Here is a 25,411-nt window from a genome sequence, read left to right on the forward strand (position 1 = left end):
CAAATATACACTATATCAAATTTTATCAAATAGTTTATTGGTTAGAAATTTATTTCTTAAAATATACACTATATCATAAGTTTTTTTTTCTCTTTAATGTTTTGGATACAGTGAAGAAGTATAGTCAGAAACAAAAGATAAACAAAGCCGGCCACCATCTAATCCACTTGGCAAAAGCAAGTAAGTAAAACAATATTTTAATCAAATCTAATCTATAATTATTTTTGTTCCCATTTTTGGAATATTATTTTGTCATAGACCACTGAATTTAATGATCTTCCACTACCGTGTAAGAACCATCATCCAGCATCACCATCAACTTCTTCATTTCTCAAACACTATAAAAACTAAACAAGCTATAATTGACTTATCAAATAACCACGTTCTAAATAATCACTTCCTCACCGTATTTTAAGCTCATCTTCAAATTCATAGATAGTGAAAGAGAAAAAAAAGATAGTGTTAACGTGCGCATCCGTGTGGCGCAGGATATGGAATCACCTACCTTCGTTTCAAAAGCGAGGACAGCCTTCAATTCCGCTGCTGCAAAAGCGGAACGTGTTCTTCTCGACTTCAAATCAGATCGAGGTGAGGTTCCCTTCATTCCACGTCATACATTTTTTCTAATTTTCAATGGTTATGCTTTTTTATCTTTTCTGTTTTTGTGGTTTTTCAATTTTTTGATCGTTTTTTAGATTTTGGATTTTGGATTTTTAGCATTGACTTAATTTGTTTTTTGTTGAAAAAGATCAAGATAAGCAATCTCCTAATACCTTAACAAGACAATCTCAAATTGAATCTCCCAACAGCGACAACGAATCTAAGGTAATTATTATTATTTTTTAGTTAATTTGTTTATAATTTTTGCAATTATCTGTTTCAGATTGTTGAATTGAATGTGGTGAAAATGTATGCAATTTGGGGTAATGCATATGGATTTGGATTAGGATTATGAAATGAAAGTGTATTAGTTTGATTTGTTAGGTTCTGATTTATGAAGCAATGACACAGACACGTTTGATTTGTGGCCGGTTTGGATTGACTTATTTTTGAGCTTATGCAAATAAATAAGCTTTAATGTATTATACTATTATTTATAAGCTTGTCAAGGTAGTTTATGAAAAAACAGCTTAAGAAGATACAATTTTTGTTAGTGAGGACTTATGAATTAACATAAAAGCTTATTTATTTGCATAAGCTATTTTTCATAAGCTCAAAAATAAGTCAATCCAAACAGACCCTTGGTTGTTAAGTAGAATTTTTTATGTAGTGGGTGGTAATTAGTTACAAATTTGATTTTTTAGTGTTAAGTCTGGTGTTAGTGCTTCATAGAAATTGTTGCATTGAGTGTGGTGAAAATGTACGCACTTTGGGGGTAATGTATTTGGATTTGGATTATGAAATGAAAGTGTATTAGTTTGTTTTGTTAGGTTCTGATTGAAGATTAATAAAGGAATTTAAATTTAGATTATATTTTTGGTAGTTGGTTCAAAAGCAGAATTTTACATGTAGTGGGTGGTAATTAGTTACAAATTTGATTTTTTTGATGGGATATTATTATTGCAGCTTCGTGGTGAATCGAAGCATATAAAGTGGAGGCCAAAGAATATAGGGATAAAGCAAGATTGGCAAGATAAGTTTAAGAACATTCGGTTAGGAAGAAAAGAAGCTGAAGATACAGATAAAGTTGGGGATGCAAACATGGCAATTCCATTTTATGATGAAAATTTGTATATCCTGAACGTGAAGAATGATCTTGAGGCCAAGGTAGGAAAATATGAAACATTTTAACTTGAGAATTGAGCTTCTGATTGAATGATTATGATTGAAGTCTTTAAACTAGGCTAGCATTTCTTCATGTTAGCGAAGTGTGATAATGTGGGCTGTGATCATTATTTGTATTCAAGATAGTCTCTGTCATACTGTGTCCTGTCATCAACTTCAACCAGTAATTAATATTTAAGATAGGAAGCTATGAAGCAGGATTTAGCTTCTGATTGTGTGATTATGATTGAAGTCTTTAAACTAGGCTAGCATTTCTTCACGTTAGCGAAGTTTGATAATGTGGGCTGTGATCATTTTTTGTTTCCAAAATAGTCTCTGTCATACTGTGTCCTGTCATCAACTTCAACCAGTAATTAATATTTAAGATAGGAAACTATGAAGCAGGATTTAGCTTCTGATTGTGTGATTATGATTGAAGTCTTTAAACTAGGCTAGCATTTCTTCATTTAGCGAAGTTTGATAATGTGGGCTGTGATCATTTTTTGTTTTCAAAATAGTCTCTGTCATACTGTGTCCTGTCATCAACTTCAACTAGTAATTAATATTTAAGATAGGAAACTACGAAGCATTGACGCATACACAGATACCGACAGGGACACACCTTCAATATGAGGTGTCGGTGGTGCTGCATAGATAGGAATACATGGTATGGTTGTGGCGAATTTGTAACGTATGCTTGTTAAGAGTCCCATGGATACTTCATCTTAACAATAACTTAATTAAAGATACAGTTGAGATTTGCTCATTGATTAGTGGATTTGATTAAACAAATGTGTTGGTTTAATAATTCGTGTGTAAAAAAAATGATTTAGGCATCAGAAGCAATTCCGACTGTAGAAGCCCTAACTGCTGCAACTAAAGATCCCATTCCTCCATCCTCTGTGCTGAAACAATTGGCTATGGCTGTTGAGTAAGTTGTCACTGTCTACAATTCTTTTGCCTTTGGTTGTCACATTCTTCTTCTCTGGTTGCGAAATTCTCCTATTTTATTAGGCACTTAATTATTAAATGCAAGTCTGCATAATCAAGCACCATTAATTTTTTATTTTTTTTCTTTCATTCAGAAAGATTTTCAGCTTAATGATACAATTATCTTGTTGTCTTCCATAAAATATTTGTACCTTTTGACTAGGGCTGGAAGTAAGACAAAGTCCATGAAAGATGTTATAGCTTCATCAGGAGGTTCTTCCCCTGCCAAGGAGAGGGGAGGCTTAAGTCTCTCTGCAGTCAAGGCTTTAGTGTTGCGAGAGAAGGAGGATAAACTTACCTCTGAGTTTAGTAGCAATGAGAAAGTTGTGCATTTGATCAATTCTCTTTTTGATCCAGGTATGTGCATTTTAGGAGGCTTGGTGATGATGTATTTGCGCCAAACAACCTTTTTATGCTTATACTTTTCCCTCTGATGTATTATCCTGTGATGATCTTTCACTTTCATTGTAATATTTGCAAGATATTCGCAGAGGGAGATTTCCTTAGAAGGAAGATCAATTCCAACCCAGAGGAAAATGATATGACGTCTTTGCCAAGAGATATTCACGGTGCTCCTCCTGAAAGTCTTGTTGTGAAGTTGGCTGAAATTGTTGGAAACTACAAGACCGTACGAAAAATGGCTCTGTTCTGGTGCAGGGTTGTTGAAGAAGTATGTTAAACTAAAAAAGAACTTTTAGTTATGATATCATATAAACACATCATATTTAATCTAGTTTATGCCTTTGAATTTTGATCACACTTTCTTTGATATCTATTAACTCTTTGTTAAAGGACTTACGATCTTAGTAATAGAGTGCCTTGTCATTACAAAATTTATATCTTCATTTTAGATCACTGTGTTAAGTTTAATTATTCTTTTCCTCCTTTTATGGATGCTTATCTCAGAAGTTGGTGATCTTTTCATTTTGCCCTTGTGGTGGTTTTTTTTCTTTCCTTATTGCTATTATTGTTTGAGAAATGCTAGGAACACTCTCTTTCTAACACTCACTTTCTTATTGGGTGAAACCCATGTGGGTCTCACTACTTTATTTGGGATCCATTTCCAAAGTATGAGACCCACATGGGTTTCACCCCAATAAGAGACTGAGTGTTTGAGAGAGTGTCCATATCACTCCTCTTGTTGTTTTAGTCTACGGTTGTTGTTTTATGATATTTTATTCTGGTCTAATAAATTTGCATCCAGTTGCTTCCTTTCCATTGGCAAATAAAAAAAAGGTGAAGGAAAGGCGGCAAACTATTCTAATGCTGCGAGATTGTAAACTTTGAAATGCTTTTCTAAACAACTAATTCGTCTTGATCCTGCGAAGTTGTTTGTCTTACTTTCTCTTTCAAATCTGCTTGTCCTTGAAAGAGAAGAAATAAATACCATTTTAGCTCTTGTCTAGAATTCGTAACATGAACTTTACTTTGACCAGTAATGCTCTACTCCTTAATTTTCCTTCTTTCATTCTGGCTGAAATTTTATTTATTTTTTATTTACCAATGCAGCTGAGAAAATTTTGGTCTGAAGAACAATATTTACCAGGAGTCCCGCAGAATGATATTCCAGATCTGAAAACATGTCTTCTGTATCAACACTTTCAAGTAATTAATTGTTGTATTTCTCGAAAGAGGCTCCGTATCATTGCGACTGAATCTCTAGAGTCTATGATGATGCAAGCTAGTTCAAACATTAAAGAATCAGCCAATGATGACGGCGGAGCTCCTGCAAACCCTGTTTTATATGCTAGATTAAACACAGGGGAACATGTTCTTCGTCTTGGTGCTGGTCGCCGGTCTGGTGATTTGACATTGCTGGAAACTGGCGAGCCTGTGTACTCTCCTGTCACCCAGGTTTGATATATACATTTATTGTTCTCTATAATTGCTATTTCAACTTGTTATTATACTTGAGAATTGAGATATGTGTGATCATTTCATGTAGGAAGGACCTTTGCTTACAGAAGATTTAATCAGAGAAACAGAGGAGTTTGTCCTGCGGACTGGGAGGTCTGTACACCATCTGAGATTCATCGTTGACCCAGTTTCTGACCTTACATTCTGTTTTCGTTATATAAAACCCAATTCACTGTTTTATGTCACAAACCTTCCGACTAAGTTATCAACCTCATCTTGCTTTTTAATTGAAGATGCCTTTTGAATTGTTTGTCATAATCTAAATATAAGACCATTGTCTACTTAGATATTTATAGAATTTGAATTGATGAAGCACTTGATCAACATAATAATTGCATAATGCTGTTTTGTAATTCGTTGCAAATGCTTGGTTCATTTGACTGAAGATGTGCATCCATTCTGTAATACCTTATTTTTAGCATACATTAGGCATTTCTTGATTACTGACTTACTTTTTGTGGTCAGTGTTGGTGCTGGCTGCTCGCAACTGCTCTCAGATATGCAGGCTTTCAAGGTCAGGCTCTTCCGTGAAGTGAACTTTTCATGCCATTATGAATGCTTCCAAGTTCTAACTAATTTTTAATATGCCTAATGTTCTGTCTTTGTTTTTCCTCATATTTCTAGGCTGCGAATCCTGGATGTATTTTGGAGGATTTTGTAAGATGGCACTCACCTCCTGATTGGACAGACAATGAGGCTAGTATTGAGGACAGTGATGTTTTTGACAGTGGTGAGTCATTGTCGAGCAAAGGCCAGCTAAGTCGGCGTATGCAAAAAGAAGGTCTGCTAATGGTCTTTTCTTCCTATATTGATGCTTAAAATCTGCTGCTACACGATTTTGCGTTTTTTAAATGTTAATGGGTCTCCCGGACCCTGCGTATGCGGGAGCTTCAGTGCACCGGGTTGCCCTTTCTAAATGGTAATGGGTCATCAACATCTGATACAATTGTGGATTTTTATTGATGCTTAAAATCTGCTGCTACACGATTTTGCGTTTTTTAAATGTTAATGGGTCATCAACATCGGATACAATTGTGGATTATCTCTGCTTGAAGCAAATATAGCTTATTCACTGTATCTGGTCACCACTGTGAGAAACTATTTCTCTATAGTTATAAATTTTACCATCATTTAGTTTACTGTGGCTTTGATCTACAAAGACTCCTTAGTTTGGTGAGTTGTGAGGAAGGTATCATGGAGTCTACACTATATATGGAAGCAATGGTTTAGTGCATGCTGATGGAAGAAGACTTGTGGTAAACTGCTCAGATTTAGGCTTATAATGTCTGACACTAGAATTTGAATATTTTTTAATGCTGAATTTATAGTTAGTAATTTCAAATGGGATACTTGGGGTAATAGTTAGAATGTTGGTCGTGAGATTAGGAGGTCATAAGTTTGAAATGGGTTGTAGGATCAGCCTCTTGCATATTATAGGGTTACCAACAATAGACTCACAATGGGTTCAACTCTTTCCTGAACTCTGCCACAGCAGGAGTTTTTAGCATCAAATCGTTCTCAATGTCAGTCATTGGTATTAGCTTAGATCTTCAAGTTTTGTATTCCCAATTGCCTTGTGCAAACCATTAGGTTGAAAGTCTTTGCATCTTATGTATCTATATCTTTATGGCATCTATGTAAGATATATATTGCCTAAATTTAATCATATAACATATGGTAAAGCATGTGCAGATAAATGAATTTAGAGTGTTGCTTTGTTTTATTTTAGCATAATCTGTAAGAAACATGGCACTGTTGAGCAATAAAGTTGTTTTGATTTCATATTAGAAAAACTTCTCTGAATTTCTTTAAATGTTGATGATAGGTAATTTATGGCATGAATTGTGGGCAACATCTAAACCAGTACCAGCTGTTAAGCAGGCACCTCTTTTCGATGAGGATTTGGCAGTGTAAGTAAAAATATTTTTTTGTATTTATATTCTCTCCTAATGTCATCTCTCTAATCTCATTTTACATTATTCATTTGTAGAGAGGGCATCCTCCATGCATTTGAGGACATCCATCCTTTTGAGCTTTTTGGACAGTTGTTTGTCTCTTTAGTAAGTTCTTTCTTTTTGAACATTTATTTAGGCAGCTCTTTTATTTCATCCATTTTTGTTCATCATAATTGCTCTCAACTCTTAATTATTTCATGTTTTTTATAATTACATAAATTGTATATTTCATTTGACAAGACATTGCTTTCTTCATTTATGTAAAGCTCCTTGTTAGAACTTCAGCGTGCTCTTTCTTCTAATTAGAGAGCTTATTTTTTCTGAACGTTAACAAATTAAACCTTGACCATTAGACCAAACCTTGAATGATTAAGGTTAAAACATAACCTCGTCCTCGTGTGACTTTTTTAAAGTATTCATTCATATATGGTCATACAACCAAACTTCACTCCATTCGTTCATAAAATTAAAAATACCCTATCACTAAATACGTCCATACATAGACACATACATGTGCTACCAAGTGTCAAACGTTTGTATATGCGCCACCACTTAATGACTTATGTCAAAATATAAAATTTCATTCAAATCAAAACCCAATTGACAGTTCAAAGTACTACTTTCCTTTAACAGTGTGTCATTTAAAATATAAGGAAATGTTCACTATTAGATTAGATAACTCTCCAAGTCTAACCAATGTTCAAATAATTTTAAATTATATATTTATGTAATCATGAAGACAGTATCACATGATTTGATGATTGTAGTGGTTAATTTTACATTTTATTAAGTGGTGTAAGCATGAAAATTTAAAACCTAATGTTAATTGATACTATCCTACATACACACCCCCACAGTTGTACCATTTTTACGCTTTTTCTAAACATAATCTTTTGTTTTGTATAGCTTGGGTTAGGATTTGCGATTGCTGAACCTATGCTGTCTAGTAGCAAGGACTTCTCAAAGTTGTTCTGTGACTGCAAGGAGTACATAGTTGCTACATGCCAAAGCAACAAATGGAGTGAGAAAGTTGATGACCTTGTCCAGGTGAGTACTTTTTGACTGCGGCTAATTTATGAAGTTACATAGGATCAGATTATTCCTCTAATTAGACTTTGTTCAGGGTGTTTTTTATTTTCATATACAACAATTTGATAGTAATATCATTTCGTTGAGATTTTAATGGTCACAACTTCCAATCCTGCCCAGGTATATGAAACAGTAGAGACAATGTTAATGAATCCTGAAGAAGCATTGAAGATGATTAAACAGTCAGAAGAATCAATTACCGTTACTGATGAACCAAAGAGCCGGTTTAAGAGGCTGAGCCTTATCTTCAGCGGCAAAGATAAAGTATTGAAAAAGCCTGTGTCAAAAGATCAAATAAATGATGAAGAAAAGTCATCACGACAGTCTTTCTCAAGTTTCTTTGAAAACAAGTCATCTTTATTTTCAAAGAAGCCTCCTAGGTCTGGAAGCCCGTCTCCTTCGGAGAAACCTTCAATTGAAACCGATTGGGCAGTTGTTTAACAAATTTCATCTTCTCCCTGTATATACCCGCCCTCCTCCTCTAAGCATATAACTGTAAAGTTTCTTTATTCTTTTTCCCAATACTTGGTTGGTGAATTCTGCAGCAAATTTTATTGAATGCTCTGTTTTTCTTTTTTAATCAGCAAATTTTATTAGGAGAGGGAAGTGTAAGAACCACCAACCCTCGCAAAGAAAAATTGTTTACATGTGGAACACCTTGAATATTTATCTTAAGGAATTGAATATTTATCTTTTTGAAGTGAAATTTTATTTGTTTTCTTTCCCTTTTTTGTTTATAAACGTGTGTCCCGCTCATAACCTCCCCCTTAAAGTTGTTGCTTACTGATTATGAAGTTCTCCTTTCGAATCTCTGTCCATTAAGGACCACCTTTCAGAAGCAATGGTGCAAGAACAATTTAGTTTCAGGAGATTGAAATCGCTACCATGTTTAAAACAATACAGATGACTTGTATAAATCTTAATGCAAACTAAAGATACAAAACCAAATTCACACACTTAAACAATATTAAATTCCCTTAAGCAATCGTTGTTCTGGAATGGTTAGCTGAGCTCAAATTTTAGTAATACTTTTTTTCTTCACATCAGGGATGCTTGTCTATTTATCTTCTGCATCATCAACCTTCTGGTCTCCCTCTAGTTTATCAAATCCAAAATACTTGCTTATAAAATCTGGCACGACGAAATTTGCTATGAAGTATACTGATATAAGCAGGGCACTGCAATGTATAAACAAATTATGAGCAGAAAACAACCTTGTTTTAAGTTTGCAGCTTGTTATATCTCCTAGTGTAAAAAAAAAATACTATACATGACCATGAAATATGACATAATGAACAAGTGAAAGAAAAGAACCGAACCTTACTGGGAGAAAAGTAGATGGATCGGCGGGTTGTGGCAGGGAAGTAGCAGCAACAACAATGATATCTGGAATTGCCTGGGTCCTTAATGAACTTACTGAAGAAAAGTGCTTACTATGTGGCATGGTCTTGCTTGGTTCTCCCCAAAGTAGTTTTGTGTTGTGCTCCATCCTTAGATAATGTTGCTGCTGCGGTTTGAGTTTTGTATGCATGAGAAGCAATGAAGAGGGGAGGTGGAGACAAGTCATGGTGAAGCTTAGTTAAGTTATGCGTGGAAAGCTTCTCTTCAACAAGATATAGTTTTGGTTCACTGTGTTCACTTGGGATAATGTTTGGGAGGAGGATATTTTAGTAAAGATGATGTTATCCTTACATTATACATTATAAATTTACAACTACACATAAGGTCCTATTCTATTTTTGTGTGCTTGTTGTAGGCAAGTTTTTGCTATTATTATTGGGGCCTAGTTACTAAAGAGAGTTGGCTCCATATTCCCAAAAGCCGTGAAAAATATTTTTTTTTTAGTAGTGGTAGGGGTTTGAACCACGGACCTTGCATATTTTATGCATTGTCCTCTTACCAACTGAGCTATGCTCACGAGGACAAACCGTGAAGAATATAATAATTTACCTTATATTCTTAAAATTATACCTCTATCCCACAAATTATTTGAAGTATTTAAATTGCCCTTCATCCTAATAAATAAAAATTAATTTCCATTTTTTTATTTTTCCGGTAAACAAAAAATTTTGAGGTTTGTCGAATGAGGGGCGGAAAACTCAAATAAAATGTAAATTTTTTAGTTTGTTGGAACACGTTGAGAGTGGAGGTGTTAAAGTTTTCTCTATTTAAAATGAAATTTTATAGAGTTTGTTGGGTAGGAATAATATAAGCGCTATGGAGTTAATTTTTCAGAAGAATATTGATATGGTGGGTAAAGATAAAATAGGTTATCAACCTTATTCCTATCTCTTCTGTAAAAAAAAAAAAAAAAAAACCTTATTCCTATCTCTCTTGTGTATTTATTTTAAGAGGTGAAATTTTAACCATTAGATTTATTGGAAAAAAAAATTAATAGGTTAAATTAATGTGTAACTCTATGGTGTACAATGTGATTTATAGTAATCCAATGATGAAAAATTAATAGGTTAAATGAGAAATAATGTGATTTATATTAATCCAATGATGAAAAAGATTGTGTATACAGTAGAAGATCATTTTCGTTGTGCATGTAAGACAAAATGAAAATTAATGTCTATATCATTTTTAATCTATCTATCCAAGTTTACATCCCGTAGTGTGAATTTGATATATATATATATATATATATATATATATATATATATATATATATATATATATATATATATATATATACACTATTAGACCATGGAGATAGGAATTAGGATGAATTCTATAATTTTTTTACAATAATGACAACTATGGTTATTAATATATAAAATTATTGTTGTCATCCTTGTACCAAAAAAAAAAAACTATAGGTTCATCCTAATTTCTATCTCCATGAACTAATAGTATTTATGAATATCTTTTGCTTTTTAACTTTTATTCGATAAAAAATATGAAATTTTATCCGATAAAAAACAACACGGAAAATATCTAAAGAAAATGTACCTTACCTTTATAAAAAAAAAAAAAATCATTTTTAAGATCTTCCAATATACATTTTCTACCGTTGGTCACTTGGTGCATATAAAAATGGTGTAAAATTCAAAAATTCCTAGTGTAACAACATATCTTCATACCGTTGCTGCATATAAAGCAAATCTTCGTTGCTCATAAAATAAATATTGAATCTTCATTAACTTTATTTCTCATAGATATTTATAATTAAGGACTGTTAATCAATACAAAATATAAAAATTTTAAGTTTATCCGTCAAGCGTAAGGGTTTTGATCCCTTAAACAAATAATAAGTGTTGGTCATATAACTCTTGCGTATGAAAAAAATTCAGTTAGATGGTGAAACTGAAATCTTTGTATCAATAACATGATAACAAAAGAAAATCTCATATGACCTTATATAATTTAATGCACTTTAATTTGAATCGGTTTTTAGATATCCAAATTCAAAATTATAATTTTTTAACGATATTAAAGTTATAAAGACGCAGTAAAATAATATGTTTGTTGCAAAATATAACATATATTAAAAATGATAGTCATTTAGGTCCCTGAATATATCAAAATTCCAAAATAGTCTCTGATTGTACACTTTTTTTTTCAGGTGGCCGAGGTTTGAACACAGACCTTGCATATATTATGCATTGTCCTTACCAACTGGGCTAAGCTCACGAAAACCTCTGATTGTACACTCTTTTAATGAAAGACTAACGTCAATGATTATTGTCCAATATTTTTTTTTTACAAAATAATTTGTTAGAATATCTATTATTATCTATACCTATAAAAGATAAGTGTGGTTTGCTATAATTTTTTGTTTTTGACAAAATAATTTGTTTTTTTAGGGAAATAATTTGTTACAATATTGTTACAATATAAAAGCATAAAATATCTATTATCTATAATAATTCTAATAAAAATCAAATTAATTTTAATCAAAATTATATAAAACCTACAATTCACAATTTATACGCTTTAGTGCAATAAGAAGAACTGATAGACAGACATGGAGTGCCCGTCTAAACACTAGTAATAATAATAATAATTTTTTTTTACAATATTATAATAAGAGTTAAATAAGTTTTTTGTCCCTATAAATATAGTCAATTTTGTTTTTAGTCCACATAAAAAAAGTAACATATGGTCTATAAAAATTTTAAGCACATACTTTTAGTCCTTGTAAAATTAAGATTTGTTTAATTATGCTTAAAATTTTAAATTTTTGAATAATTTTTTACATACTTATTTAGAACATTATACAAAGTTCCTCCACAAAAAATTAACTCAAAATTTGATTTTTAGGTCTAGATTTTCATTAATTTAATCTTAAATTTTTTGCGTTTAGAAAAATTCATATTTAATTCATTACATGTTAATATATTATAATTTTGTATAAAAGAGTTTCTTATAATGTTATTAACATGTTTATAAAAAAATCATTTAAAAATTTAGAAGTCTAAGCATAATTAAACAAATTTTAATTTAACGGGGACTAAAATTGTATGCTGAGAATTTTATAGGGACCAAAACATGTCACTTCTTTTTATAAGAACTAAAATCAAAATTTGCTATATTTATGGAGATCAAAAATTTATTTAACCCTAATAAATAATAATAATAATAATAATAATAATAATAATAATAATAATAATAATAATAATAATAATAATAATAATAATAATAATAATAATAATAATAATAATAATAATAATAATAATAATAATAATAATAATAATAATAATAATAATAATAATAATAATAATAATAATAATATATAACTAGAAACTGAAGCTAAAGGAGGCCTAAGGGGATGTGTTCTTTGTACTCCTAAAGTTAAACTTGTGTGCATCTTAATTAGTTAGTAAAATGGGGGACATACATTCATTTAATTTACATGAGATAACTAGCTACTTGAACATACAGAAGGAAAGTGGTAAAAAAGGAACGTGATAGTGTTAAGTTTCATTAATGTGCAAGAAGTTCCTCCACTACCACTAGACTCTGGATGTAATTTTTACATTAATATATAAAAGCAAATGATATTCTTATAGGTATAATAACTTCAAAAGAAGATTAACATATTTATTTTACCTGTTATCATTTTTATGATTCCTTAAGGAAAATAATGATTAAAATTAAAATATAAAAACAATGAACCAGATTAAAATACAGACTAAAAATGGTATAGCTATGTATAAAACACAAACTCAATGTATAATATGACATTGCATATGGCTATGTGTATACGGCTTCTTAATCTCACTCCCTACCCAACACACATCTTGACATGTTCAAACAAGTATTAGATAGAAACTATCATTTGCAAAGATGTGTCCCAAATCATTTTGTTCCATTGGAAAACAAAACAGTTCTTTGCAGTGAATACTAAAAGGGAACTAATTAAACCAACAAAAGGGAATGAAGCATAAAAGTGTCTAATTACTAGAAAATATATGCAGTTGGGACAAGGATATTCATATGTAAAGCAACATAAAACACAAGGAAAAGAAATAAAACACAAGGCGCAGGCTAACAACCGAAATGATCAAACTCCAACACAAACAACTAAGCTAGCAAGCAAATGTGCTAAACAATAAGCACTAATCCTGAAACAAAACCAGAAAAAGAGAACACAGCAACATAAAGGGTGCAAACAACAGTGTCTAAATACTAGGAAACTAAGATGATTATAAGATAAAAGCACCTGCAACGTTGATTGATAGATCATTGTTAAAGCTTGACGAGTGCAAAGTAGAGGTCTTTGTTTCTTCTAAAGGACCAAAGTTGCACCTTTTGATCTTCTTTCAACTCATTTTTTTCTACAATGTCGTACCATCCACCTGTGATAACGTAGACCTCATTTGTCAGCATTTTCCACTTCTTGAAGCACATGCCATCCCAAAGATCAAGACTAGGATCCAACATACCTACAGACATGCCAACAATCTTCTTCCTCTCTTTTTTCTGTTGAGGCACATAATCCAAAGACGACTTCTCTGTTGGTGTTAGAACACTCTCTTCTACCACCTTACTTCCTGGGACCGACAAGCGGCCTTCGTTTTTGTTCACGTCACTCCTGGTCAGATCCTTTTGGATCACCAATTTCACCTCACTTCCTTCCATTTGTTCAATCTTTTCTTTAAATGCGAATGGAAGCTCGGGTTGCTCTTCTTGTACCTGGTTCTTTTGTTTCTTTGACGGCTTTCTTGATTTTTCATTATCTACTTTTCTTTTCTTGATCTTCTCATTGGAAACTTCATTGGACGAAGTACTCTCAAGAACAGCCTCGTTATTCTTCATATCTTTTGGCAATATATTACTTATTTGTTTCTTGATTATTCTTTCCTTGATATTTGTAGCAAAAAAAACATCCCTAAACTTTGAAGAAAGAATGCGGTAATCTCTTCTCTTTAATTGTTCACTTCGCACTTTCTTCATTGTGACTTTTTTAGAAACTTGGTTGCATCCAAGAGCAGGGAGATTGTTATTTGAATGAACAAAGCCATAGTTCGCATCTTTCAAAAGCTCGAATGCTTCAATCACCATACATTCATTGCCAACGGAACCTAATAGGTTTGATGTGCAAACCTTAGTGTCCATTTGTTGAAACCTTAGTGTCCCTCAACGTGAGAGAGTGAGAAGCCCTTTCTCCTGTTTTAAAAAGTGAGACAGATGGAGAACCCTTACTCTCTATATTATATAGTTAGGGTTATATGTAGAAAACATATATTTTTTAGCTTAAATATAGGTGATGAGTTTGTTATATGTTTTTTTTTTTTTTTTTTACAATTGTTGTATGTTTGTTATATATATATATATATATATATATATATATATATATATATATATATATATATATATATATATATATATATATAATTCGGCCCATTTATTAAAAAAGATAATATAAAAAATCTGTTAATAGCTTGGCAAGACAATCTAGTTTTTATTTGTGCTTTTGATCACACACTTTCTTTGATATTTATTTATTAAGTAGCAACTCTTTGTTTAAGGACTTACGATCTTATTAATAGAGTGCATTCGTTACAAAATTAATATCTTCATCTTAATCACATGATTTGGATGATTAATATCTTCATCTTAGATCACTCTATTAAATTTATTTATTCTTTTTCTCCTTTTTTGGATAGTTACTTTAGAAGTTAGTGAACTTTCTCATTCTGCTATATCGGTACTCTTCTGTCACCCAGGTTTGATATATACACATACTGTTCTGTATGGTTGTTATTTTACCTTGTTACTTCTTTTTAAGTGTCTTTTTAGAAAATTAACACCAAAATAGCCATGTGTATTTTTGCACATTTTCTTCCTATTATACCCTCATTTAAATCCATTAATAAATTCCTATTTTTTTGTACACACTTTATCTTTTCAATAAATTTAATATGTTATCTTTCTCTCGTAACAAACAATTGTCAGTTATTATCTTTTTCTCCAATAAATTCCTCTTTTTTTTTGCGCACTCTCTCTCTCTCATAACAAACAATTGTCAATTTTCTAAATATTGTGCACATCTTTTTAATTATTTTAAATCAATATAAAAATTATTCCAACTTCACATTAATGAAAAGTTGAAGAAAAAATTAACTTTCTTCCAACTCCTTTAATTAAAGTTAAGGCTTCAACTATGACTTCAACCAATGCTAGAGTCACACTTAAATTTTTTAACAATTGCTATTCATCTTAATTATAGAATCTTAACTCTTCTTGAAACCCTTGTTTGGAACAAAAATTTGTTTAAATTTGAAGATAACAAGAAACAAATTTTGTTTAAAAAAAACAAACAAACTTTGTTTAAAAAAACAAACTTTAGTTTTCCAAATAGATAGCATTAATTAATTTTATTGAAAAAGATAAAAGTAATTGACAAAGGGTTTAATTGACAAATCATACCCTTAAAATACCAAAAAGACAGTTAAAAATGAACGAAAAATTCACCCTAAAAAGACATTTAAAAAGGAACGGAGGGAGTATTATGCTTTACATATCTGTGATCATTTCAAGTAGGTAGGACCTTTGCTTACCGAAGATTTAATCTGACAAAAAGAAGAGTTTGTGCTGCGAACTGGGAGGTTTGTGCACCGACTGTGAGATTCGTCTTTGACCTAGTTTGTTACCTTACATTCTAAATCCATTTTATGTTTTCCCAATTTACTGTTTTTATCACAAACTTTCCGACTAAGTAATTAATCTCATCTTTCTTTTTGATTGAATTATGTCTTTTGAATTTTTTTTGGCATGATCTAAACATATCACCTGGTGACTTGTTAGTTGTATATATGGCATGTCTCTTGTATTTTTAAATAATATATAGAAATTGAATTGATGAACTAGTTGGTCAACATAATATTTGGATAATGTAATTTTGTAATTCATTGATGATCATGTGTATGTTTCTCATGTGACTACTGACTAGTATTGCAAATGCTGGGTGGATGTGCAACCATTATATGTAATGCCTTAATTTTATCGACTAGGCATTTCTTGACTATTGACTTACCTTTGATTGTCGATGCTGGATGCTCGCAACTGCTCTCAGATATGCAAGCTTTCATGGTTAGATTCTTCCTTGAAGTAAACTTTTCTTGCCAGTTTGAATGCGAAACGTCTTGAGTTATTTCTAATTTTCATAATATTGTAGGATGCAAATCCCGGATGTATTTTGGAGGAGTTTGTAAGATGGCACGCATCACCTGATTGAGGACAATGGCAAGTCATTGTCAACCAGAGGCCAGCTAAGTCGGCGTATGCAAAAAGAGAGTCTGCTATTGGTCTTTTTCAATATTCTATATTAATGCTTACAATCTGCTGCTACCAATTTCATGTTTTTTTTATATGTTAATGCATGGATCATTAGCTTCAGACACGGAATCTTGTCACCGATTGCGAGAACACGATTGCTCTATGGTTATAAATTTTTTCCATAATTTAGTTTATATTGGGAAAAACCCAAGTCCCACATCGGATAGACAAGACTCTTGAGAAGAGTATATAAAGAGGAGGCAATCCTCACCTTACAAGCCGGTTTTGTAAGGATGAGTAAGGCAATCCTCACCTTACATGGTATCAGAGCTTGTCGAATTCAAGGGCCGCCTAAACCTATTCACGCACCAAGCCCAAAGAGTGCTGGGCGTGAGGGGGGTGTATTGGGAAAAACCCAAGTCCCACATCGGATAGACAAGACTCTTGAGAAGAGTATATAAAGAGGAGGCAATCCTCACCTTACAAGCCGGTTTTGTAAGGATGAGTTAGGCCCCAAATTTCAACAGTTTATTGTGGCTTTGATCAACAAAGAGGTCGTAGTTTGGTCGGTTGTGATGAAGGTATCATGGAGTCTACACTATATATGGTAGGATGGTCAACAATATAATGTCTTACAATAGAATTTGAATATTTTTTAATGTCGAACTTATAATTACTAATTTGAAAGGGGTTACTTGGTGTAATAGTTTGAATTTTGGTTGTGTGACCTTGAAATCATCATGGAGTCTACATTATAATTCACAATTGACTCACAATGGGTTCAAATATTTCCTGAACTCTGCCACAGCAAGAGCTTATAGGAGTAAGTCGTTCTCATTGTCAATCATTGATATTGGCTTAGATCTTTCAAGTTTAGTCTTCCCAACTTCCTTGAATACCGGTTGAAAGTCTTTGCATCTTATGTGTTGACATCTTTATGCATCTATTTAAGGTTTAAATTGCCTAAATTGAATATCAAATTAACATATGGTAAAGCATATGCAGATGAGTGAATTTAGATTGTATCTTAGTGTTACTATAGTACAATCTGTTAGAAATATGTGCTACCAACTTCTAATGTAGAATAACCTTTGACATGCCTTAGAGTGTGTTTGAATGAGGTAATTTGGAAATTTTAAAGAATTTAAAATTCTAGACAATTTACCTCAAAGTATTTGAATTCCCTCATAACATTACATTTCCTCAACATTACATTACATTCCCCCATCCAAACAATGAAATTCACCGCAAAGTATTTGAATTTCCTCATAACATTACATTCCCTCAAAACATTCCCCCATCCAAACACACTAAGATATTTACACAGATTTTCCTTTGATATTCTATACTTTATTTTTTTTTTATTGTGATTAATCTTACCTCTGTAACTTCCACAAAGCACCAATTTAATCGGATCAACCTGCTTGTTTAAACCAAAGAGACGCCAACATCCTATAGAGTTTTCAAGTTAGGAAACTATGAGATTCACGATGACCATTTTCAATATGTTCAATACATTTCCCAAACTATTAGTAAATCAACTAGAATCCTCTAAATCATAAAATAAAATGACAAAAAACTCTATAAAACACTAAAATAGCACTTATGAGGATGAGTTATCAATCTTCAAGACATATCAATATTGTAAAACTTGATTTTGATTCAACTATCAAAATATGTCTAACGAATTTTAACTCTTCAAGTAGAATTTCATCATCCGTGTTTTAGATTTTTCCCAAAAAAACTATCATATTTTAGATGAATTTTAAAATATTTAAAACATAATTCTAAGTCTTTGTTACAGTTTTTTAAGCGAAAGAAAAAGTGCATTTTTCTTTTCTTTTCTTGTGCATGTGATGGTGCCGGTATATATTTTTATTTTTTTTAAGGATGGTGCAGGTATTTTGAAAGTTCGGATGAAATGATTAAGGTTTAATTTTATCCATCAAATTTTCAATGAAAAGTGGTTCAAGTAATCTGAAAATCAATTAGGAGGTGAGTAAAACATATGAAATATTGTTATGATTAGATTAGATTAGATATTGGACATATATACTCTTGCTCTTGATCGAGAATAAGTTTAGAAATTCAGGTGTTACAAATTTTGCTAAAATAACAAACGAAAACACACGTTTGAAAAAATCATACCGAATTAGTTTTTCTTCATAGTCATGTATTAAACATAACTCTTTTTTTTAAACAAAAATTTATTAAATATGACTCTTGAAATCATGCATAGCAATCTCCAAAAACAATACCGACCACCAACTACGAGCTTATAAATCACCAAAAGCACCACCAACCAATTATTATATGAATGCATTTTGAATGATGTCTTCGTGATTCTTCATGTATTTAATATGAATATTAGAATCATATATGTAATCTGATAATGAATATTATATATGTTAGTTATAAATATAAAATGATTGTAAATTATAACATTTATTACATTTATGTGTTATGTATCTATTATCTATCAAATAATATATATTCACGTAAATTTTATAAAGTTCTATTTTTTCTGGACAAACTATAATTCTTGCAATTACTACTTAGAAAATAAACATAAATTATTTCTTTGATCTTTTATTTATCTTCGTATGTTCATTTATGTTTTCCTTTTCTTCCTCTTTTTTTTATCTTTTTGCACATTAGACCTTTGATCTATGTGATTTTTTTATAGTGATAAACTATACAATTAATATTATTGATACAATTAATATTATTGAGAATTTTCACAAGAAGCATATTAGCCATTTTAAAACTCATTATGATATACAAGATTTCTATTAATAATCTTTACTTGATCAAGATGTCCATCACAGTTTCTAGGTGATTCAACTCATCCCAAGCAACATTAACATATTAATAATATAGCAAACAAAATAAAACGAGAGTTTTTAATTTTATTTTTTTTATTTTTGAAAGGAAGAGAGTTTTTAACTTAAACCTAATGATTCAACCACCGCACATTCAATGCCAACATAACCTAATAGGTTTTATGCTGTGGTGGGTGGATCTTGGCGAAAATATTAGAGGGAGCGACAAATATTAATTAGAAAATTATAGTAATTGAAATTCATAAAAGTCATACATAATTTTATTCAAAAATGTCACCGCAACAACTCCAACACAAAATTAAAACTTCAAATATATTTTCTACCAACAAGATTTCCTATCCTACCTTTAGAGAATCAAAACTAGCCTACTTAAATACTTGCATGTGTGAATAGAGGGGTTACAGAGATTACGTGTGTAAAATAAAATTATATCAAAAGTATTTTAGTAATTTTCTATATAAAAAAAAATGAGGGGTGTCATGGCACCTATGGGTCTCTTAAGAGATTCGCCCCTAGTTTTATGTAAAATCCTTGGTTTGCATTGTTTTATGGGTCATGTTAACAAGTGCTCTCGGGGCACTAGTTAAGAAAACTATAAAGAAAAAATTTTAATTTAAAAAAGACACTTTATTGACTTTTAAGGGATTGAAAACACAATTTCCAATGCAATACATTACTATATTTACTTGTTAACGAGTGCCCTGGGGGCACTGGTTAACATTACCCTTGTTTTATTTATTTATTTATATATCTAAGACCGCTAACTTTCTCCCACATAAAAAGATGAAAGAGTAAGTTAGCAAATCTACTTTCACATAAAAACATAAAGGAGTAAGTTAGCAAATCTTCTCCCACTTGCTTTTTACTAAAAAAACAATTTTCTACTCCCTCCGTTCCAAATTGTATGGCATTTTGACCATTTTCACACTTATTAAGAAATATAATTAATTTTGTGTGGAAAAGAAATATTATAGGTTGTTTTACAAAATTGTCCTTAATAAATAGTATTGGAAAGATAAATTAAAGAATTGAAAAAAGAGATAGTAGTAAATAGTTAAAGATATAATAGGAAAGCAGCATTAATCTCTCATTTGTGTTGTAAAGCGACATACAATTTAGGGACGAAGGAAGTAGTATTTTATGTTAGTTTTAAATAAAGGGGTTTTTTTGTAAATGTCATTTAAACCGTTTCTGTAAAATTAATTATATATTACATACGCTCATTGTTGCATGTTGTATTGACTATGGTGCCCTTAAAAAAACCACACGTCTTTTATTTTTAAGGGTAAAAGTAAATTAAAGTATGAATACATACCTAAAATTACATAAAACAATAAATAATGTATGAGAAAAAATTAACTCAAACTCTGATTTGGTTAGACCTAAAGAGATGGTTGGTCGATCCGCTGCGTGGACGAGTCGAGTTTTGATTTATCCGTTGTGGATGCTTTGACGTCGGCCCAAGAGTAATGCGGATATAACATGGGTAAGAAATGTATGTCTGACCCAAGGCTAAGCGCAGGTATAAATAATAATGGTCATGTAAGGTGTGGTGTTCAAGCACAATTGTGTTGGAGATAAGAACATAAACAACTCCCGACCTTGGTGGTGAGCAACTCTCGGCATGCGTGGCATATGAAGCGGTGAGCAACTCTCCACCCGCACTATGATCTGATGGAAATGGGTCGGAGCTGAACGGAGTTGAATTGAGAATTAAGGCAGTCAGAAAGAAACTACTTCCTATAATTATGTCAAGCAGAACATACTTTTTATCTTTTTACAGGTTCGAATATTTAATTGATATATTGATCTAGATAAATATAATGAAGTATATAAATTAATTTTTGTAAATTTATGTCTTTTGCCTTCATTGTTTTAAACACGTGCTTCGTCAAAAGCTGTGTTATTCACGGCTTGACCGATAACATACATGCTACTTTTGTGGCTTCTGAAACTTGACAACTCTCTTCCAATAATCGAGAGATACAATTTGGTTTTAACCAATCTACCGTAACGACAACCTCAAAATTACATTCTCTGACGCTATCTCTCAATCCTTACAAATACAGTTTATAAGTACGAGTTTGCTCATAGTGATATTTAATGTTAATCCTGAGGATAAATGTGATACATGTAATACGATTCTATATATTTTTTTAAAGACATGTAACCTTGAATAAAATCCCTCTAATTCAACTACTTCTGTACCAGTTAAGGCAAATACTATTTGTTGAATTTGTATCTTACTCTTGGTTATTGTTTTTTGTTGACATAAAAAAATGAAAAAACATGCATCTTTTTTGTTGAATTTGTATGTTACTCACATTCTATGGATGCTAAGGTTGAATGGCGATGGCCTGCTGGAGATCTGCTAGAGAAAGCAACAGTTGCTGAGCTAATTGACAGTCATACTCGCCAATGGGATAGGACTCGCATTTACGGTGCTTTTAACTGTTTTCTGGCAAAAAAAATAATGAGCATCCCCATATCTTTGAGGCTCCCAGAGGATAGATTGATTTGGTGTTGGGGGAAGTCAGGTGATTACTCCGTTCGATCCGCTCACCATCTGCTAGGAGAGGAAAAATTAATGTCAGTTCCTGAAGCATCTATGGGGAGAGACAAAACTGTATGAAAGAAGATTTGGTCCACTCCTATCCCAAAAAGTGCCCAAAATTTCCTGTGGAGACTGGTTCGCAACATTCTGTCTACAAGATGTAATCTGCTGAAGAAAGGTATTGATTTAGATACATTTTGTCCCTTATGTCATGAGAAGTCAGAAGATAAAAATCATCTTTTTATGTACTGTAACGCTAAAAAGGCAGTTTGGTTTACATCACCTCTTGGTATCCATGTTCCTCCAAACTTCCTGATCAGATTTTAACCTCTCTGTGTAAGGATTCATCTTTCATTTAATGAAAATCCTTTTTATGCAAAAAAAAAAGGTTGAATTTGCTTTACCAACCATAACTATTGGCCTCCTGACTTAAACATTTTAACCATCTCCTTGAAAGGATCCTCATATTGTTGGCTCTTATACATCATAGTCGCAATGTTGTCTCATTCAACTCCAAAACAAACCACGGTGGAAAGATTCAACTCAAAAATCAAAAGTCTAAGCTTGTTGAAAAATTGTCTACCAAGAAAAGATATACATCTTTATGAGTTGGATTGATTTAAAAAAAATGAAAAGATTTAAAAATGAATGGAAAATTGAACATGACATTCATTTCTAAGAACATCTACTAATTAGATTCAATATGTCCTTCATTCAATTGTGGGATCAGAGCAAGTGTATGAATGTATCAAGTATGAAGTATATTAATAAAAGTTAGACAAAACAAATAATTGAATTTGAATAAAAGCATATTCATAACTAATTTAACACCCCTAATTAAGTGAGTTCATGATTCAGTTTAGTTTAATTCAGATAGAAAAACAAAAACATCAAACCAAACCGAACCCATCGAAACCAAACCGAGTTCCATGGGGTTTTCAATTTAAGTTAGTTTTATTTGCGATTTTCCTATTTGCTTGATTCGATTTTGAAGATAACATCTAGCCAAAATCAGATAGTTTGACCATGGTTGATAATTTAAGAAATATCAACCTTTAGGAGATGTCAAACTTTGATTGTATATCTAAACAAGAGTGCCTCAAATAATTTATTTACTTAAAGACAACTTACTAAAAAGAATTTATTTACTTAAAAACAACTTACTAAGATTTCAAAATAAAATATAATTAAAATCATAATACTAAATAAAATATTTTCTAGGTTTTTTTTTGAAAGGAATATTTTCTAGGTTGTACTACTAATAATACATTTCTCTCTCAAAAATATCTAATACTCCCTCCGTTTCAAAATGAGTGTCGTTTTAGCCAAAAAAATTGTTTCAAAATGAATGTCACTTTCAGTTTCCAAAGCAATAATAACTTTTTCTTTTCAATTGTACCCTTCAATTAATACTATGTTACACTACTTCCAAAGTATTATTTTTTTTCTTTAATGAAAAACAAACTAATAGTTGATTAGGATAATTTGGTAAAATTGTTATGACATATGACTACTTTATTCCATTCCTTAATATGTGTGCAATTGGTTTAAACGACGCTCATTTTGAAATGGAGGGAGTAATAATTGACTTTGGAAAATAAGAAGAGAAATATACGAAGACAATAATATCGAAATTAAAGGGAAGTTAATTATCAAACAAAACCTCATCGAAATATACGAAGACAATAATATCGAAATTAAAGGGAAGTTAATTATCAAACAAAACCTCATCAATATAGTATATATATATAAAGTAAGGTTTTTTATGCCACATGTCACTTCCACATTCATTCTCAATATTTTTATTATTTTTTCTATTTTATTTAACATAAATATCTCAACAAACTTTTGATCTTATGCACTCAGTATTTTTTATCTCAACAAACAACACATCAATCAATCAATCAATAGTATATATATAAAGTAAGGTTTTTTTATGCCACATGCCACTTCCACATTCATTCTCAATATTTTTATTATTTTTTCTATTTTATTTAACATAAATATCTCAACAAACTTTTGATCTTATGCACTCAGTATTTTTTATCTCAACAAACTACACATCAATCAATCAATCAATAGTATATATATAAAGTAAGGTTTTTTATGCCACATGTCACTTCCACATTCATTCTCAATATTTTTATTATTTTTTCTATTTTATTTAACATAAATATCTCAACAAACTTTTGATCTTATGCACTCAGTATTTTTTATCTCAACAAACTACACATCAATCAATTAATCAATCAATAGTATATATATAAAGTAAGGTTTTTTTATGCCACATGTCACTTCCACATTCATTCTCAATATTTTTATTATTTTTTCTATTTTATTTAACATAAATATCTCAACAAACTTTTGATCTTATGCACGCAGTATTTTTTATCTCAACAAACTACACATCAATCAATCAATCAATCAATAGTATATATATAAAGTAAGGTTTTTTTATGCCACATGTCACTTCCACATTCATTCTCAATATTTTTATTATTTTTTCTATTTTATTTAACATAAATATCTCAACAAACTTTTGATCTTATGCACTCAGTATTTTTTATCTCAACAAACTACACATCAATCAATCAATCAATAGTATATATATAAAGTAAGGTTTTTTATGCCACATGTCACTTCCACATTCATTCTCAATATTTTTATTATTTTTTCTATTTTATTTAACATAAATATCTCAACAAACTTTTGGTCTTATGCACTCGGTATTTTTTATCTCAACAAACTACACATCAATAAATCAATCAATCAATCAATAGTATATATGTAAAGTAAGGTTTTTTTATGCCACATGTCACTTCCACATTCATTCTCAATATTTTTATTATTTTTTATATTTTATTTAACATAAATATCTCAACAAACTTTTGATCTTATGCACTCTGTATTTTTTATCTCAACAAACTACACATCAATAAATCAATCAATCAATCAATAGTATATATATAAAGTAAGGTTTTTTTATGCCACATGTCACTTCCACATTCATTCTCAATATTTTTATTATTTTTTCTATTGTTAAAAATCAATATTTTATTTAACAAAAATCGGGTTTTCGGGCTACTTGATCGGATTGCTCCGAAACATCCCCAGAAAATCAGAAAAAATTCAAGGGCCATGACTCCCGTAGAAGGGACTTCTTACGGGACTCCGCCCCTCAAAATCCAAAATTCCATCGTTTAGACCCATTTTTCATTTTTATTAATTTTTCATATTCTCAGAAAAATCCGAAAAATTTTTCATTAGTTTTATTTGATTTTTAGAATTTTTTGGTACTATTTTTATATTTTTATGATTTTATTTGACAGGATTTTAGCATTTTTTACCTAGTTTTTTTGTTGTTTTTAAAAGGAAAACTCAAAACTGTTGAAATATGAGAGTCTGATGACTGATTATACATAAGAATTGTCCGGATTATAAAATCCGAAATAGTAAACATGAATCCGAATTTTAAAATCCGGAATGCACAAGGGCATTTTTAAAAATTTTACAGGGCGCGGGAGAAGGCAATAGGGTGGGAAAGTAATAGTTCATGTTTAAAGGACCCAAAA

General features: G+C 31.1%; 3 protein-coding genes across 3 annotated transcripts; 1 reads left to right on the forward strand and 2 right to left on the reverse strand.

Moving 5' to 3' along the window:
- The first annotated feature begins 284 nt into the window (after window positions 1-284).
- Window positions 285-8,421, forward strand: LOC146924996 (Rab3 GTPase-activating protein catalytic subunit). Its single transcript, XM_085709974.1, has 14 exons — window positions 285-588; window positions 749-825; window positions 1,567-1,767; window positions 2,598-2,695; window positions 2,918-3,111; window positions 3,246-3,424; window positions 4,264-4,608; window positions 4,700-4,764; window positions 5,137-5,185; window positions 5,296-5,452; window positions 6,497-6,581; window positions 6,662-6,731; window positions 7,533-7,673; window positions 7,836-8,421. Exons 1-14 carry the CDS (start codon window positions 492-494, stop codon window positions 8,154-8,156), a joined length of 2,079 nt encoding a protein of 692 aa, XP_085566100.1. The 5' UTR covers window positions 285-491; the 3' UTR covers window positions 8,157-8,421.
- Window positions 8,422-8,560: 139 nt separating this feature from the next.
- On the reverse strand, window positions 8,561-9,419 carry LOC146924997 (uncharacterized). Its single transcript, XM_085709975.1, has 2 exons — window positions 9,035-9,419; window positions 8,561-8,893 (listed from the first exon to the last, which is right to left on the reverse strand). The coding sequence occupies exons 1-2, from the start codon at window positions 9,280-9,282 to the stop codon at window positions 8,773-8,775; spliced, it is 369 nt and encodes a 122-aa protein (XP_085566101.1). The 5' UTR covers window positions 9,283-9,419; the 3' UTR covers window positions 8,561-8,772.
- Window positions 9,420-13,409: 3,990 nt separating this feature from the next.
- LOC146924998 (uncharacterized) lies at window positions 13,410-14,279 on the reverse strand. The gene has a single exon (XM_085711909.1). It carries the CDS (start codon window positions 14,277-14,279, stop codon window positions 13,410-13,412), a length of 870 nt encoding a protein of 289 aa, XP_085568035.1.
- Between the last annotated feature and the right edge of the window lie 11,132 nt (window positions 14,280-25,411).

Source organism: Medicago sativa, chromosome 5, assembly GCF_051527215.1.
Source record: "Medicago sativa cultivar Bolivia chromosome 5, Bolivia_mono, whole genome shotgun sequence".
Lineage (NCBI taxonomy): Eukaryota > Viridiplantae > Streptophyta > Magnoliopsida > Fabales > Fabaceae > Medicago > Medicago sativa.

Coding starts and splice junctions, on each gene's coding strand:
- LOC146924996 (XM_085709974.1), top strand. CDS start 492: ATGGAATCACCTACCTTCGTTTCAAAAGCGAGGACAGCCTTCAATTCC. Junction 589..748: donor CGACTTCAAATCAGATCGAG/GTGAGGTTCCCT, acceptor TTGTTGAAAAAG/ATCAAGATAAGCAATCTCCT. Junction 6,582..6,661: donor TTCGATGAGGATTTGGCAGT/GTAAGTAAAAAT, acceptor ATTCATTTGTAG/AGAGGGCATCCTCCATGCAT.
- LOC146924997 (XM_085709975.1), bottom strand. CDS start 9,282: ATGACTTGTCTCCACCTCCCCTCTTCATTGCTTCTCATGCATACAAAA. Junction 8,894..9,034: donor TCTACTTTTCTCCCAGTAAG/GTTCGGTTCTTT, acceptor TATACATTGCAG/TGCCCTGCTTATATCAGTAT.
- LOC146924998 (XM_085711909.1), bottom strand. CDS start 14,279: ATGGACACTAAGGTTTGCACATCAAACCTATTAGGTTCCGTTGGCAAT.